At 41.4% G+C, this 15,259-nt stretch overlaps 1 protein-coding gene across 2 annotated transcripts in view; it reads right to left on the reverse strand.

Annotated features, from left to right (window-relative positions):
- The window catches only part of TTC7A (tetratricopeptide repeat domain 7A), a 246,883-nt gene that overhangs the window by 118,233 nt on the left and 113,391 nt on the right, over positions 1–15,259 (reverse strand). For both annotated transcript variants that reach the window (XM_019549352.1, XM_019549351.1), the window contains one exon: positions 12,013–12,173. In XM_019549352.1, coding sequence (XP_019404897.1) covers positions 12,013–12,173 — 161 coding nt within the window. The remainder of the gene's footprint in view (positions 1–12,012; positions 12,174–15,259) is intronic.

Genomic DNA, 15,259 nt, shown 5'->3' on the forward strand with positions numbered 1-15,259 from the left:
TGCAGCTAGTAAAGCGACCAAAACGCTGGCTTGCATCCATAGATGCTTCTCAAGCAAATCCCGGGATGTCATTCTCCCCCTGTACTCAGCCTTGGTGAGGCCCCAGGTGGAGTACTACATCCAGTTTTGGGTTCCACAATTCAAAAAGGATGTGGAGAAGCTTGAGCGAGTCCAGAGAAGAGCCACGTGCATGATCAGAGGTCAGGAAAACAGACTTTACGACGCCAGGTTGAGAGCCATGGGGCTCTTTAGCCTGGAAAAGCGCAGGCTCAGGGGTGATCTGATGGCCACCTATAAATTTATCAGGGGTGACCACCAGTATCTGGGGCAACATTTGTTCACCAGAGCGCCCCAAAGGATGACGAGGTCGAATGTTCATAAACTACTACAGGACTGTTTCAGGCTGGACATAAGGAAGAATTTCTTTACTGTCCGAGCCCCCAGGGTCTGGAACAGCCTGCCATCGGAGGTCGTTCAAGCACCTACACTGAACACCTTCAAGATCAAATTGGATGCTTATGTTGCTGGGATCCTATGACCCCAGCTGACTTCCTGCCTTTTGGGCAGGAGGGTGGGGGGGGTTGGCCTCAATGATCTTCCGAGGTCCCTTCCAAGCCCTAATGTCTATGAAATTTATAAAGTAAGCTCAGAGCCATTAGCAATGGTCTTTGAGAACTTCTGAAGGATGTGAAGGATTCCAGAAATTAGAATAGGGTGAACACAGTGTTGTTTTTTAAAAAAGAACCCAGAAAACCCTAACTTTGATTCCTGGAAAGGTACTGGAAAAAGAACAACCAATGTAGTTGCAAGCATGTAGAAGATAACCAGGGGATAAACAAAAGCCACTGTGGCTTTGTAAAGAACAAGTCTTTTAAAAACACCATCATTTCTATCACCGAAGGAAAAAAACCATGCCACGTATCTGATTTTTTTTTTTAATAGTCTGACATGACATTCCCTTAAACTAGGGAAACACGCTTTACAGCAACTACTGTAAGGTACACAGACAACTAAAAGAGAGCTATCAGTGACTCATCTTCACGCATAAAGATGTATCAGATGGGGTTTGGCAGTGATCTATCCTGTGTCCATTACCATTCAGCATTTTCATTAATGACAATGATGATGAAATTAAGAGTACACTTTTTAAATTTTCAGTGGTTGCAAGTATTTGGAACACAGAGTTCAAAATGATCTTGACAAATTGGAGAAGCAGAATAAAACAAACAAGGTAAGATTTAGTATGGGCAAATGCAAAATATAATACACAAGAATAAAGACCCATGCAAATACAAAATGAAGAACAGCTCGGTAACTAGTAATTCTTCAGAGAAAGACCTGCAAGGGTTATAATGCATCACAAATTGAACAGGAGCTAACAATATCATGCTGCTGCAAAGTGGGAGGACTGCGCCACAGTGGGACATATAAAAAGGAGTATCATATGTAAGCCATGTGAAATAATTCTCTCTCTCTCTCTCTCTCTAGCATTGGTAAGGCATCTAATGAGAGCTGCATGTCCAGCTTTGGGCACTTCAGGAAATAAGTGGATCAGTTAGGGAGAATCCAGAAGAGAGCAACAAATATGATCAAAGGAAAAGTAAACAAGACCTAAGAGGACATACTAAAAAAAATGGGTTTGTCTCATCTAGAAAAGAGAAGGCTGAGGGGATAATATAACAAGTCTTTAAATATGTAAATGTGTACTGCAAAAACAAAGATGATAAACTGTTTTGCACATCAACTAGGGACAGGACAAAGTAATGGATTAAATCTCCCTTCCTGCAGTTTAATTTATACATTAGGAAGATCCTTCTAACTGTGAGGGTGGGTAAGTACTAGACAGGTTGTAGAATCCTAACACTGAAAGTTCATAAGAGCAAGGTAAGAACAACTGCATATCAAGGGTAGTATATATGTAATCATTCCTGACTTGGGGCAAGGAGATGGACTAGAGGCCCTTTCTCTTCTTTTTCTTCCTCTATGATTTTGTAGTCACAAAAGTGGCTTGAAGCTCCCTTTGAACCTCAGTCTCCCTGAACTGCACTTCTCTTGAGAAAATAGGACAGAATCTGTTTATGAGAGTTCATATTTAATGTATTACAGGTAGGTTCATAAATTGGTATCACACAGAAGCCTGAAATATGAGTGCTGCTTCTGCATTACACAGCAGCTCAGGGACCAAAAGCAGGTGGAAGTCATCTGTACAAGTCCTGTCCCTCTTCCAGCCACCTCCCAGAAATGGAAAGAAGCACGCTCATCCTGAGTTGGAGAACAGCCCAAGGAAAAATACCCACTTTCAAAAAGATGGTGAGAAATCAGTGGCAGCCTTCGGGTGGGGAAGAGAAAGAAACTCCCAACTGCCTCAAAAAGTGGGGTTGGTTGGAGCACTACAGGGGAATTTTGTCACACAATTACAGCAACTAGCCTATGCATATATCTCAGTTCCTGGTATGGTGACTTCCGAGAAAATATATGGTGAACTGGAAAAAGCCAGCAGGAACTAAAAAGCTCAATTTCTTCGCCTGGTGGGAAAACACTGGCAACAAATTAACTGTCTAAGACAGGCCTCTTGAGAATCTGAGTTGGGCATATGGTAATAAAAGTGACATTTTGGCCTACTCAAAATATAACTATCCCTCTTTAACATCTCAAAAACATATGCTGAAATTCTGACAACTCTGCTTTGACTATCCAAGGAAATATGAAGAGATTTTAATGACCAAGGAAATGGTAAGCCCTGTCAATCACTGCTACTGTGAAACTGTTAGCTATTGGCTAGCTAATTAATAGTCACTAAATGGTTAAAAGTAAGGTTTTGTTTGGGTTTTTTTTAAATGCACACATAGAACAGGACTCTACAGGAAAAATCTGCAAACTGTGAACATGAAATATTAGATGGTGAGCCAGTTACAGCCCCTTGGGGAATTTCTCCAACTCTGCTCAAATAAATTGCCTTTAGGTACAACGAACCATGGTTGCTAACAGCCCCAATTTAACTAGGACTGTCCCTGGTTTTTTACATTTAGCGAAGGGAGCTGGAGGTGTGGGGAGAGGGCAAAACTGAACAAACAAAACCAAAATGTTGACATCTGGGAGTCAACATCTTACATCTAAACAAGACACCCAGAAATACTTTTACTCACTAAAGGTCTCTGGAAGCTTGCTGCAACCTGTATTCACTCAGGAGAAACATCTCCACCCATATTACACATTTGATAACAAAACATTAAATTTTGTGCACAAGAGAGGTTTTAAATATAACATACTTTCCCGGTTGGGAATGTGAATATTCTTTTCTTACACACTCTATTTGAGAAAGAAAACCCCTCTAGCAAGCTTCTACCTTGACCAATCTTTACTTTCTTTTAATGATGTTTATTATATTTGAAGGTTGTTCCAGTGACTTCATGGAAACTAAAACCTGTCGCCTCCTATACGATGGAAACTGATGGCATGGCAACCTGCCAAGCAACTTCAGGATGCCTCTGGACACACTGTAGAATAATCTGAGCTCTTCACTGCCACATACACGCACAGTTTGTGTATGTGGGGAAGTTATTCATTCTGAGAAGAAAATTACAGATAGTCTGAATCACAAATGAGTCCCTGAGCTATATTTGTGCTATGCAATGCACAGATGAAAACTCCCTGAAACCAACAGCAGACTCAAGACAGTAAGGGCGCTTGCTACACTGCCTCTATGGGTCAGCCCAAGAACATCACTGAGAAGAAAGCCCCCACCTATTTTGCTCTCAGCTGAGCATATGCTAAAACCCCAGTGTAACTGGTTTCGGATGGCAGTGTAACTGGTTTCGGATGGTTCTGAGCACAGCCGCAGCACTGGTCGCAGGCTCAGAGCCAGGGATGCCTCTCAAAGGTACTGCAACACTCATCACAGAGTCTACTGTAGACATGCCCCGAATCACACATTTGAGGGGTAAAATCAGGTTACTTTTCAGTGGATTCATACATTGCAAATACTGGATTCATACATTATAATCCAGCTAGATGGACATAGACAAATTTGCAGCACTCCCTTAAAGCCTCCTTTCATCTGAACACTTCAGATTTCAATGGCAAATCAAGCTTGATTTGCTTGACTCTGAACCAGTGACTCTAACAGCTTGACAGGAAGTCCAACTACATGGCTCAGGATAGGCCGAGAAAGACTTCAACAAACTATAAAATGTTGATGTAACTCTATAGGGCAATTTAATATTAATTGATCAGAACATTTAAAGAAATCTATTAAAGCAGATGTATTAATAGTATAAAAATACCACATTGCATTGGGGTCCATTTTTAGGACAACTCTGCTACTGAACCGATGTTGCACTCCTGGAGGCGGCATTTAAATCAGTGTTTTGGTAAGTATAATATTAAAACTAACTGCTTTGGATGAAAATTGTTATATTAAGCAGTAAAAACCTTTGCTAAATATAGCTTGCATTTTTAGACAGGGTATTTTTGAATATAAATACATGACAATTTCATTTGCATATGAAATACTATTACATTATATTGATGTCATTACAAATGTTTGTTAAAAACTATTTTTTCTTTGGCTATTGATATTTCCTCTCATTCACTTGAATTACTACTCAGAACTAAATTAAATACTAAAAAGTCACCAGGACCAAATGGCATTTACCTGAGACGAACTCAAAGGAGAAATGGAAGAACTGTTAGCAGTACTATGTAACCTATTGTTAAAAAAGGCCTCTATGCCAGAGCACTGGTGGGTTCCAACATAACACCCAATTTCAGAAAGGGCTCCAGAGGTGATTCTGGGAACTACAGACCAGTGGGTCTCACTTCCATCCTTCACAAATTAGTAGAATCTAAAATAAAAAAATAAAAGCAGCAGTCATATAGACAAATAGGATCTGCTGGGGAAGAGTCAGCCTCGTTTCTGTAAAGGGAACTCTTGCCTCATCAGTTTGCTGGAATTCTTTGAGGGTGTTAACAAGCATGTGGACAAGGGGGATCCAGTTGATGTAATGAATCAGGATTTTCAAAAACAGATTTCAACAGGGTGCCTCACTAAAGGCTTTTCAAAAAAACAGAGTTGCCACAGGATTGGAGGGAAGGTTTTTCAGGGACTTAAAGCTGGTTCAAAGATTGGAAGTAAAGGATAGAGCTAAATGGCCACTATTCAGGGTGGAGGGATGTCAAAAGCAGGGTTCATTCTACAAGGATCTGTGCTGGGCCCAGTTTTGTTCAACATTTTCATCAATAAGCCAGAAATGGGGGTACACAGTGAAATCTCCAAGTTTGCAGATGACACTAAAATTATTCTGGGAAATCAAGTCCCAAGCTACAGAGAAGACATACAGAAAGATCTCAAGCTAAGCAAAAAAAGGCAAAAAGATGAAAGATGAACTTCAGTGCTGACAAGTAATGCACCTGGGAAAAATGACTTGTTATTTTACACACTGCTGAGTACTCAACTAGTTGCATGACTCGAGAAAGAAACCTTGGAGTCACTCTAGCTAGTCCTCTTAAAACTTCAGCTCAAATGTGAGGCAGTGACCAAAAAAGCTAATAAAATGTTGGGTATCAAAAGGGAATTGGGAAAAAACAACTTAAAAACATTAAATACCATCCTGGCACTATACAAACCCATGGTGCACTCATATCTTGAATACTGTGAGCCTTTCTGGTCTCTGCATCTCAAAAAAGGATGTAGAAGAATTAGAAAAGATTCAGAGACAGGTAACCAAAACAATCAGGGGTATGGAACCATTGCCTTACCAGGAGAGACTGAAAAGATAGGAGTTTTCAGTTTGGAAAAGAAAAGGCTGAAGGTATGATAGGATGCAGGAGAGGAGCACACCCCTCTCCTCTCCTGGATCCAGTTTTCTATGTGCCTTTTGACCACTTCTGATCATAAGGTTTGGCCCACTTGTTAAAAAAAAGGGGAGTACTCGAAGACTTTGTTCATTCTCAAAAGTTGTGCCAAAGTATAAAGGGGTACAACTGTCTTGGAGTGAACACAGACATGAGGATAAGAGGGAGGATGGGACAGAAACAGGCCATGCTACAAAAAAGCTGTCTTGGATAGGTATAACTGCATCCATACCAGGGGCTGTGTCAATACATCTAGAAATCTCACACAACTAGAAATTATACCAGTAAAAAAACCTGAGTATATAGACAGATTTAAGCCAAGGATTTGCAATTCAGTTGATTCATCTTATTTCAGGAATGAGCAGCCACTCAGTCACCATGGTGGTATAAAAAGCCAAAGGAACAATTCTTACTACTGTAGTAAACGATACAAATATAGTAGGCAACTCACATCCACAGCAATATTGTGCCCAGGCCAGTCATGAATTTTCAGTTTCACTACACACAGTAGCTAACCACACAGGCAGTGGAAAGAAAAATTCAAACCAGTGAAATTTGCTACAGGAACAAGTAATACCTGGTGATTAAATTAATTAAGAGATAGAATAATTGTTCCTACATGTACAAACTGGACTAGATGACAATAAATAAATATCACCAGAGTGAACTTAAATTCTCAATAAAATGAATGTAGTAATGGTGAAACCAAGACCTGCTTCACCAAACCATCTCTAACGTAGTAAAGTTTCATATTTTGAGGGGTAGTTGAGGCAAACCCCAAACCACTTTATTATTACACTTCATGCTACAGAGACATTCGCATGACAACTGCTGTAGCATAAATGAATTCCTTGCAAAATGCATTTCCTTCTTTTTATTAGTCTCCAAGGTATATATTTAATGTTTTGTGGCCACTTAGATATCTGCTTTCCATTCATGGTTACAACTTCTTCAGAAGAAGGCAAAGATGTTTTAAAAGTATTTACATTGGATAAGAACATTAAAATGACTATGCTGGAGCAGCAGCATAATGAGCTGAGTTGGTGCCTGGACCCTGTGGGAGAGTTGTGGGGTGATGGGAAGGCGGGGGCACAGGTTCTGATCGTGGAGGGAGGCAGGGCAGCAGCCCTTATCCACACCCAGGTCCAGCTGAGCTGTTGCATCTGTGCATGCTCTACCTGCCCTGGCTGCTGCTCTTAAAGTAACAGCATCTGGGAACCGTTTTGTTGTTCCTGGAATGGCAATGCTGCTGGGGCACCAGCACTGCTCCTAACTTGGTGCTCAGGGTGGGTGTCCCTCTCACCCACCCCTAGTTACACTCTTGTGCTAGACCAAACCTGAGGTCCATCTAGCCCAGTATCCTGTTTCAGATGGTGGCAAGTCGCAACTTAGGAAGAGTATTAGAAACAGGTCTCATCTGAAGTGATCTATTTACTTTTGTACACTCCCAGTAATAAACAGCAGGTTAGATCCCTACTGTTGCTTCTAAAAAGACCTTGATAGAGCTATCCTCCATAGGTTTGTCATATCTCTTTTTGAACCCATTATACTACTGGTCTCCATACCATCCTGTGGTAATGAGTTCCATATTTAATTATGCATGATATAAAAAGAGTATTTTCTGATGTTTGTCCTAAACACTTGCTACGTAACAATTTCTTTGGCTATCTCTTAAAGGCTGCTAGAAAGAATATCTGACTTTGGATCACATCAGTATTATCCTGCTGCAAGGCTCATTGTGCAAGAAACTGACCAAGAAGACTAATAAGAAAAATATGAAATCATTTCCAGTCATGCCATCCAATCTAAAAATGCTTCACTACAGTTTATTTCTATAAAACACGGGTGTCAATCATAAGGCCTGTGAAACTTCTTTATCTGGTCTGTTGGTCTACCAGCAGGCACCAGAAGTTGAGGCATGGTTGCCTCAGAATTCAGGACCTTTTAGCCCCCCTAGGTATTGCCAGTGATGGTGAGCTTGGTCCACCAATGCTGTCCCAGACATGATCCTTCAGACCCTTTGCTGCTGCCTGACATGCTACTGCTACTGTCACAGTGGCTACTGTGGCAGCCTTCATGTCCCAGATTCATTATGCTCACAAGAAGCTCTGCAGTCTAGACATGGCCCAGGGTCCTGGGTGAATTCATCATCCTTGCTTTAAAATGTTCCATGTGTGAAAATGTAATATGAAATCAAAAAGCTGGGATAGCCACGTAGTCAGTTTAATTACATATATCAAGATAGGGTACAGGTAATACTTAGATTTCTTGTCATATCCAGAACTCCAAGGAAATGGAGCATCTCTTAATGCAGCTTTCATCTTCCTTTCTTGATCTATACTATTAGATCATATTTCTGTCTGGAATCATCATTAAAAAAATGAATACGCTAGGCATTATATTGCACAACTGCCCATTTCATATCAATGGAAATTTGGAAGGATTTTTCAGGTAAGCTTAAATACTAGTTTGTAATCTTTTTTTTACCTGCATGTTTTGTTCCTATGAATTATTCTATAGTCATCAAAGGCAGTGATAAAAATGATGACAGTTCATTGTTTCAAGGCAACTTCAAAACAGAAGTACACACTACAATTGGGTGTCTTCAGAATTTTTACCAAGTAATAAAAACCCTTGTGGGTATAAACTATGGAAGTTAGGAAGACTCAGGGTCAACGTTTCTTGATGGGTTGCATTGTCTTTCTACCACTTTTAACTGAGGCAATCAATTCATTGGGCAAGAGGCTAGAAAACCTGACTGCCAGGCCCTCATAGTTTCAGCCACTTCATCAACGAACTTTAAACATGAGAGGTCAGTGGCTCAGCTCCTGGACTACTGCAGATGTCAGACTGCAAACACAGTACACCTGTCACACAGGCATCTCAATTTCTTCCATTCCCATGAACCCAGCTCCACCTAAACTAGTTTTTCTACTGAAAACCCTCCTCTCCCTTGCTGAGACAGCATGGTAGATTGATACCTCCAGCTCTGTTCCTTTGCACCATGTCTTGACACAGCTGTCATGCCTCCCTTTCGCTATTCTTTTCTCTTTGGAGTCCCTCTCTTCTTGACTCCCTATCTTTCCTATTCTTTACCTTCCTTTGCTTACACTTCTTCTACCCTCTCTTATTCCTCTGACACCACTCTCTGATCCTTCACTTACTAGGTGTCTGCATGCACTTTGGGTTGGGACATGCAATGGTGCCACCCAAAGCCGGAATGGTCAAAGTAGCAGAGAGGAGCAACCAAAATGTATGTCTGCACCCCCTGCCCTTCAGATACATCAGGTGCAGAAGGTGCAGGAAGTGGAAGCTGTTTTTAAGGCAACAGTGATCAATTAATTCAGCTGAAGGGCTGCTTAATGAGTTTTGGTGAGCTGTTGGGGGTCACAATGGTAGCCCCACCCTTTGACAGGTGTCCCGCTCCCTGGTCACTGTCTTGGAACCGGAAGTCCAGCCCCTAACCCCTGACCTTTGCCAATGAGAGTCCCTCCCTTTGCCCTGGAAGCGTAGCTTGGAACCAGAAAAAAATCATACTAAAACTCAGACAGCTACTATAACATTTTAATTTAAAAAAATATTTTTGTCCTGATTTACATGTGTTTGCATAACATATATAGAGGCAACTGCATAATAGCTCAAAATAAAGTCTTACTCTTGTATATTGTTTGGGGATATAGCTGTATGTGGATAGGTGTGAAGGGTACATGGGGTTCCTGCACGATAGAGACAGAAGCTTGGGCCTGCTCTCTGCCACCACATGTAGCTCCCAGAGCTTGGCTGGGATGGCATGAACAGGGATCAAACTGGCCTGGTTCCATCATGCAGAGTTCCCTGCCACTACCAGAGGAGTCCTGGGAGCTGTACATGGCATCAGGGAGCAGGGACAGCTGCCTTGCTCCATCACACCGGGCTTCCTGCGGCAGTGCCTGGCTCTGGCTGTGTCCTGGGAGCTGCACACAGGCCACAGGGAGCCCAGTGCAAAGGAACTGGGCTGGCCCTGCACTCCCACCTGACCCAGTCTCCATGCTCCTACCACCCTACCCAGCGTGGGCCCCACGCTCTTGGCTCTGCGTTTTCACTGGCCCCGCCCCATGCTCCAGGCACCCACCGCCTGCTGCCACTTTCCTATCTGTTGCCCAAAGCGCTGCAGCAGTAACAGGAGGAAGAGCTAAGTAGTTGCTTGAGCAGCTGCAACAGTAGCAGCAACGGTCCCCCCTTGGAAGCTGTGTGCACTGCCTGGGGCTGGGGCCGGAGCCCTCGCATGGGTGAAGGTGGGAGCACAGCGTGCTGGCCCAGCAGGAGTGGGCAGGGCTTGGCCCTATGTGGAGCACAGGAGGGGCAGCTGCAGGCCAGGCCAGATGCAATTATTTAGTAGGCTGGATCCAGCCTGAGGGGCTGTATTTGGCCCACCCCCATTTTAAGGAGTTACAGAATAGCATGTTTTTGGGGAGTAACAGTAGATTTGGGGTCTTGAAGGTCTTATTATGAAAACTGAACCTCCCTTTTAACACACCACTTTAAACCTATGTGGCACTCCTTGTGTGGCCTGCCTCTCTACAATGAGCAGAGCAGTTTCAGAAAAGTAGGAAAACTATCATTATTCTCTTACTTCAGGGTATTCCAATTGCTGCAAAGGCCATAAAGAAATCTTCTCTTCCATGGACAGCACTGCACAGCTGCTTTGGTGCATTATGTTTTATTTGGTTTCCTTCTCCTGAAACATAAGTTATTGTGCACTACTGGAAGAAAGATGATGGACTTGATGAATCAGTTGTCTGATCTGATATGGCAAGTCCTCTGTTTCTAACAAAAAGACATAGTTTATGCTTTGCTGTAATGTTCCTCTTAACTGTATTTTAGTGTTCACAGTCCCTTAGGAACAACTGACTGCTGACAATACAGGTGTAAGGACTTTACTACATCTCCTATATTCCAGAAACATGATCTATCATCACAGCCACTAGAGGATTTCACTGCTCAACCATTTCAAGTGAATGTACAGAACACATGTTGGTATATGGACCTTAATTTTAGGAAAAAAAATTCTAGTTTGCCTGTCAACTATAAAACATGTGCAGATGGTCACAACTCCTTACAAATGTGAAGAAGCCACAGGATTGAGGAAAGGATACCAAGAGTACTTGCAAAAGGCAGTATGGGATGACCAATATTATACCCTGATAGTGCATTCTTCATTCCAAATGATTCTAAAATACCCCAAGATGCATATGCATGTGTGCACACAGAACAATGAAATGGAGGTGACTCTGGATGAATGTTAAGCAACTGGCTCAAGTGGCACAAGCAACGTACTACATAGCATAATTAAAAGAAATGACAGAGACAAGGTGATTGTACTACTTTAAAATGAAAACAAAACAAAAAAAACTAAGGTATTTTTAATGTCCATGCAGACATGACAAGGCCTTAGTGCTAAAAGGTTTTTTTATGGTTTGGTAAATAGCCAGGAATTCAACCTATTCATGTCCCTCAAAAAGAAGAGGAACTGATTCAACCATAGTGCAGCTAGAACCACCAACTCCAAGGAGATTACTTTATTACACACCAAGGTTTTAAACAACCATGCCATCCCCTCCAGTTGCACATTACAATACATGTGTTTTCCAATTAATCTCTCTTCCAAAGCCATACTATTCTTGCAAATCTTGTAACATGTAAGTAACAAAGTAATGGTGAAAAATTAGTTTCCCTTTAACCAGGAGGCACTCAAAGATATCAAACAATTTGAGAGGGCAATTGTATATTTGCCTTTTTATATGCTCTATATGTCCATCTAGAAAGGCATGTGAAAAAACTATAGAACACTATAAAAACCTGCATTACAAATTAAACAACGATTAGTATTTTGAATGAAGCAAACCCTGGTTTTTATACATACATGAGTACACTACAACCAGGAAGCCTCTTGGGATAGAGCACAAGATAATACTCTGAATTTCATTCACCACTGTGTTACTTCAGTTTTATGCTGGATTATATTGATCACAGTTGAGTTGTACTGGCACACAAGACAATGGTATATCAGATTCCTTGTGTAAAACTAAATTAAGAGACCTGGTCACAGATGTGATCTTATGACTAGAGACACCAAACTGGTTTAGAGAAGGGGTGGAGCATGCAAGTAACAGGACTCACCTAAAGCTCTCTGGGTACTCAGTGAGAGCCATGTTGATGATATCCAGTGCATGATGATACTGCTTTTGGGCTGAAAAAAGGAGGGCCAACAGATGAAGCGAATTTATATCATCTTTGCACAGTTTCAGGGCTTCTTGGAGGTGTTCTATTGCATCAGTAATCTGAAAAAACAAGAAACGTTTTCCCACCAATCACATATCTGACCTCTTCCCCAAAGCTATGAGCACATATAGCTGTTGGAAATCTTGACATCTTATTGGGAACATTGTAGAAAAACAGACTTTTGTAAACACTTTAACAGCCAGCCCAAGCCAACAGGCTGCATAGCCAGTGAAGCACAATTAAAAATCTTGAAGATGAAGAGTTTTTACGCCCCTATAAAGCAGCTGGCATGCAACTATTACTACGAGATATCAGAAGGGGTAGGAGACATAGTCCAATGCTCCCCCTGTTTTAGCACTGTGGTTGGGTGCTGTGTGCAGCCCCATTAGTTATGCCCTAAACATACAACATTCCCATTTTCATGATGTAGCTTAGGGAACTGTGATAGTTTCTTTGCTCAGTGTCAACATATACATTTCTGTTGTACTTGGCCTCTTATGACAGCTATACAATGCCCTTCACCATTTAGCCCAAGACATGAAAAGTAGATTATGAAAGTCCAAGGGTTAAATACGCTTAAGGTTCAAAATGCTGTCAGGAAAGAGAAATGTTCATTATCTGCTCAGTAAAATACAGTCCTGACATCCACCACAACAGAATGTCATTAGAATCACATCCTATATGGTAGAAACCTTAACAAGTATCACGTGTGCAAATATGCCATGAAATCTGTGGTCATATATCCTATCTTTACATTGTCTGCTCAAAAAAAGGAATGTCTGAACACCACATTTGTCCTTTGATCACTTGTAAGTTTTGTGGGGGGACTTTGTTACCACACAGATGTTGGGCACTGACCATTTCGAGCAAACATGCCTCTCTAAGGAGGTGAATAGGTGAGAGAGACAAGGGGAAAGAGCAGTGAACCCAACATCGCATCTCTTGCAGGCCACGGTGTTTGTTCATTTACATGTCCAGGGCTAGATTGTGCCAGTTATGTATGTTCCAGAGTAGAAAGTGTTATCAAGCCATATCACCCCTATGCTTAGTAAAGTGTTGCACCTCAAGATGGCACACTCCCAGCCAGGTATGAGGTGCTGCAGCTGATTCACCCCAGGTGCATGCAATCTGCTGTAAGCAAGGCTCTTCTTCCTCTTGCCTACACTGGAGAAGGACAGAGGGAACACTCCTTTATGAATATATAGAGAAACCCTGCAAAACCTATGGACTACCCACCCCTAAAGAATTGCAAACTGAACTCCCTCACTCGCCTTTGTACTGCTGTAAAAAAAAAAATCTAGTGCAGGAACTACAGACAGGAGAGCTTTTGTTACACTACATCAACAGTTATAAATAACACTGCAGGTATGATTGAGGCATACCAATTAACCCAGTCAAAACAGTGCCATAACCCAGGCTTTACTATCTTTCTCAAGGTTGATCATTCAGACACTGATACTTTTCCTGTTTACTTCCTTCAAAACTAAAATGTCCACATTGCCAAGGTGGGGGCGAAAGGAATTAATTAGAAAAATACAGGAACTCCTCTCCCTACCCTGAGATTACAGAGAGCCTTGAACGTCAGTACAGATAAATTTAAAGGGGGACAATTTGCACCTACCCTCTTATTAATGTCAACACAACATTTAAGAATGCATTACATCTGTGGGCACAAATTTGATTCGTGAATCAGCCTGCTTAAGTTTTATGAAGGCAAACTGCTATCCCCACAATTCTGGCATATGATTTAATGGAGGCTGATTGGCACTTTGCCTCATAAAAGGAAATCAGAAACTCTCCATACAGCTTTAGCTGCAATGAGGTACCCTGAAGTCAGTCCCAGTCACCTTTTCAGACTCTCAGGCTGATTGTCTCGTGATGCCAAAAAAACATCGCCTAAAACTTACTTTTCATTCATCTGTGGATTAGGCCTTTCCTTTCAGTGGTTATATGTCTGGTGACTAACTTTTCCACTTAGCACTATCTGATCAAAGACCTAGAAGCACAGCTATATTACTTGTTAGATTTCTCCTTACTTAAAATTTAATTTTAATCCCAGGTTCTCATCTAATACAGCAGATTAGAAATGCACTTTGGAGAAAAAAAATATAACTGCATTTATTTGAGCAGGTAAAGAAGCTACCTTTCATCTGTTTAAGCTAATGTCTCTCTAATTAACAACTATTTTTCCTTCCAACAAAAATACAGCACTTTAATTAGAAGGTAGTCTTGGTCTCCGAGTTTCAAGCAATGGTTTGATTTTGAATATCACTCATGCTTGCCTGCCACATGATTGTTTAGCTAAAGCCAGAAAGTTTTTCAGCACTGTAACAATATTACTAGCCCACACAGTGTCCTCCCACTACTGCACAATTAGAAACACTGGACAAACACAGCTAAGAAAAAGAGCATGCAATAGCATCAACATGCTCTATTCCTTTGCTGCAAGCCTTGAACAGGTCAACCTGGAATAGGCCAAACTTCTCAGAGAAGCTGTGAGGCAAATTTCCAGAACAATAAACCATGTTTGGCAGGAGTCAAAGCAAACTTCTTTGGAAAGGCAGAGACCAGCTCTCTATTGACAGATGCCACAGCTTATTAATTTAAGTAGCTATGTAACATGAGAAACATGGAAGCTGGCAGCCCAGATGGTGTTCTGAAACCTCAGGGCTGTATCATACGTATGTTGCCAGCTTAAATTCCCTGCCAATGCTGAGCTTAACAGCAATTCTATCTTAGCTGGACCATGAATCCTTGTGGGGCCTACAACAGGAAGATGCTACTTTCACCCATTTCATCATTCAGTTAATAAACCAGAAACATTTTGCAGAGAACATGTGCATACTTCTATTTATGTTGTAATGACTAAGCAGCAAAGATATTGCTATAAAACACAAATGGAGCCTTTCAACACTGCCAAAACAGGGCTGCGAACAGGGATATGCAGATTGCAGCCTCTTATTTTGATACTACTATGCATTTGTTTAACAAAAAACGCTGGGAGTTATCCTTACCTTCCTATTTATATGCACAGAGTATGAAGATTTAAAAAAGCAATTTGAAATAGCAAAATACATTTGTATACTTACATTGGTTCAGCAACAACATTTCAAATTTTCAAATGCAGTGAGAAATAGATGTCAAG

Source organism: Crocodylus porosus, unplaced genomic scaffold, assembly GCF_001723895.1.
Source record: "Crocodylus porosus isolate Cpor-Errol unplaced genomic scaffold, CroPor_comp1, whole genome shotgun sequence".
Lineage (NCBI taxonomy): Eukaryota > Metazoa > Chordata > Crocodylia > Crocodylidae > Crocodylus > Crocodylus porosus.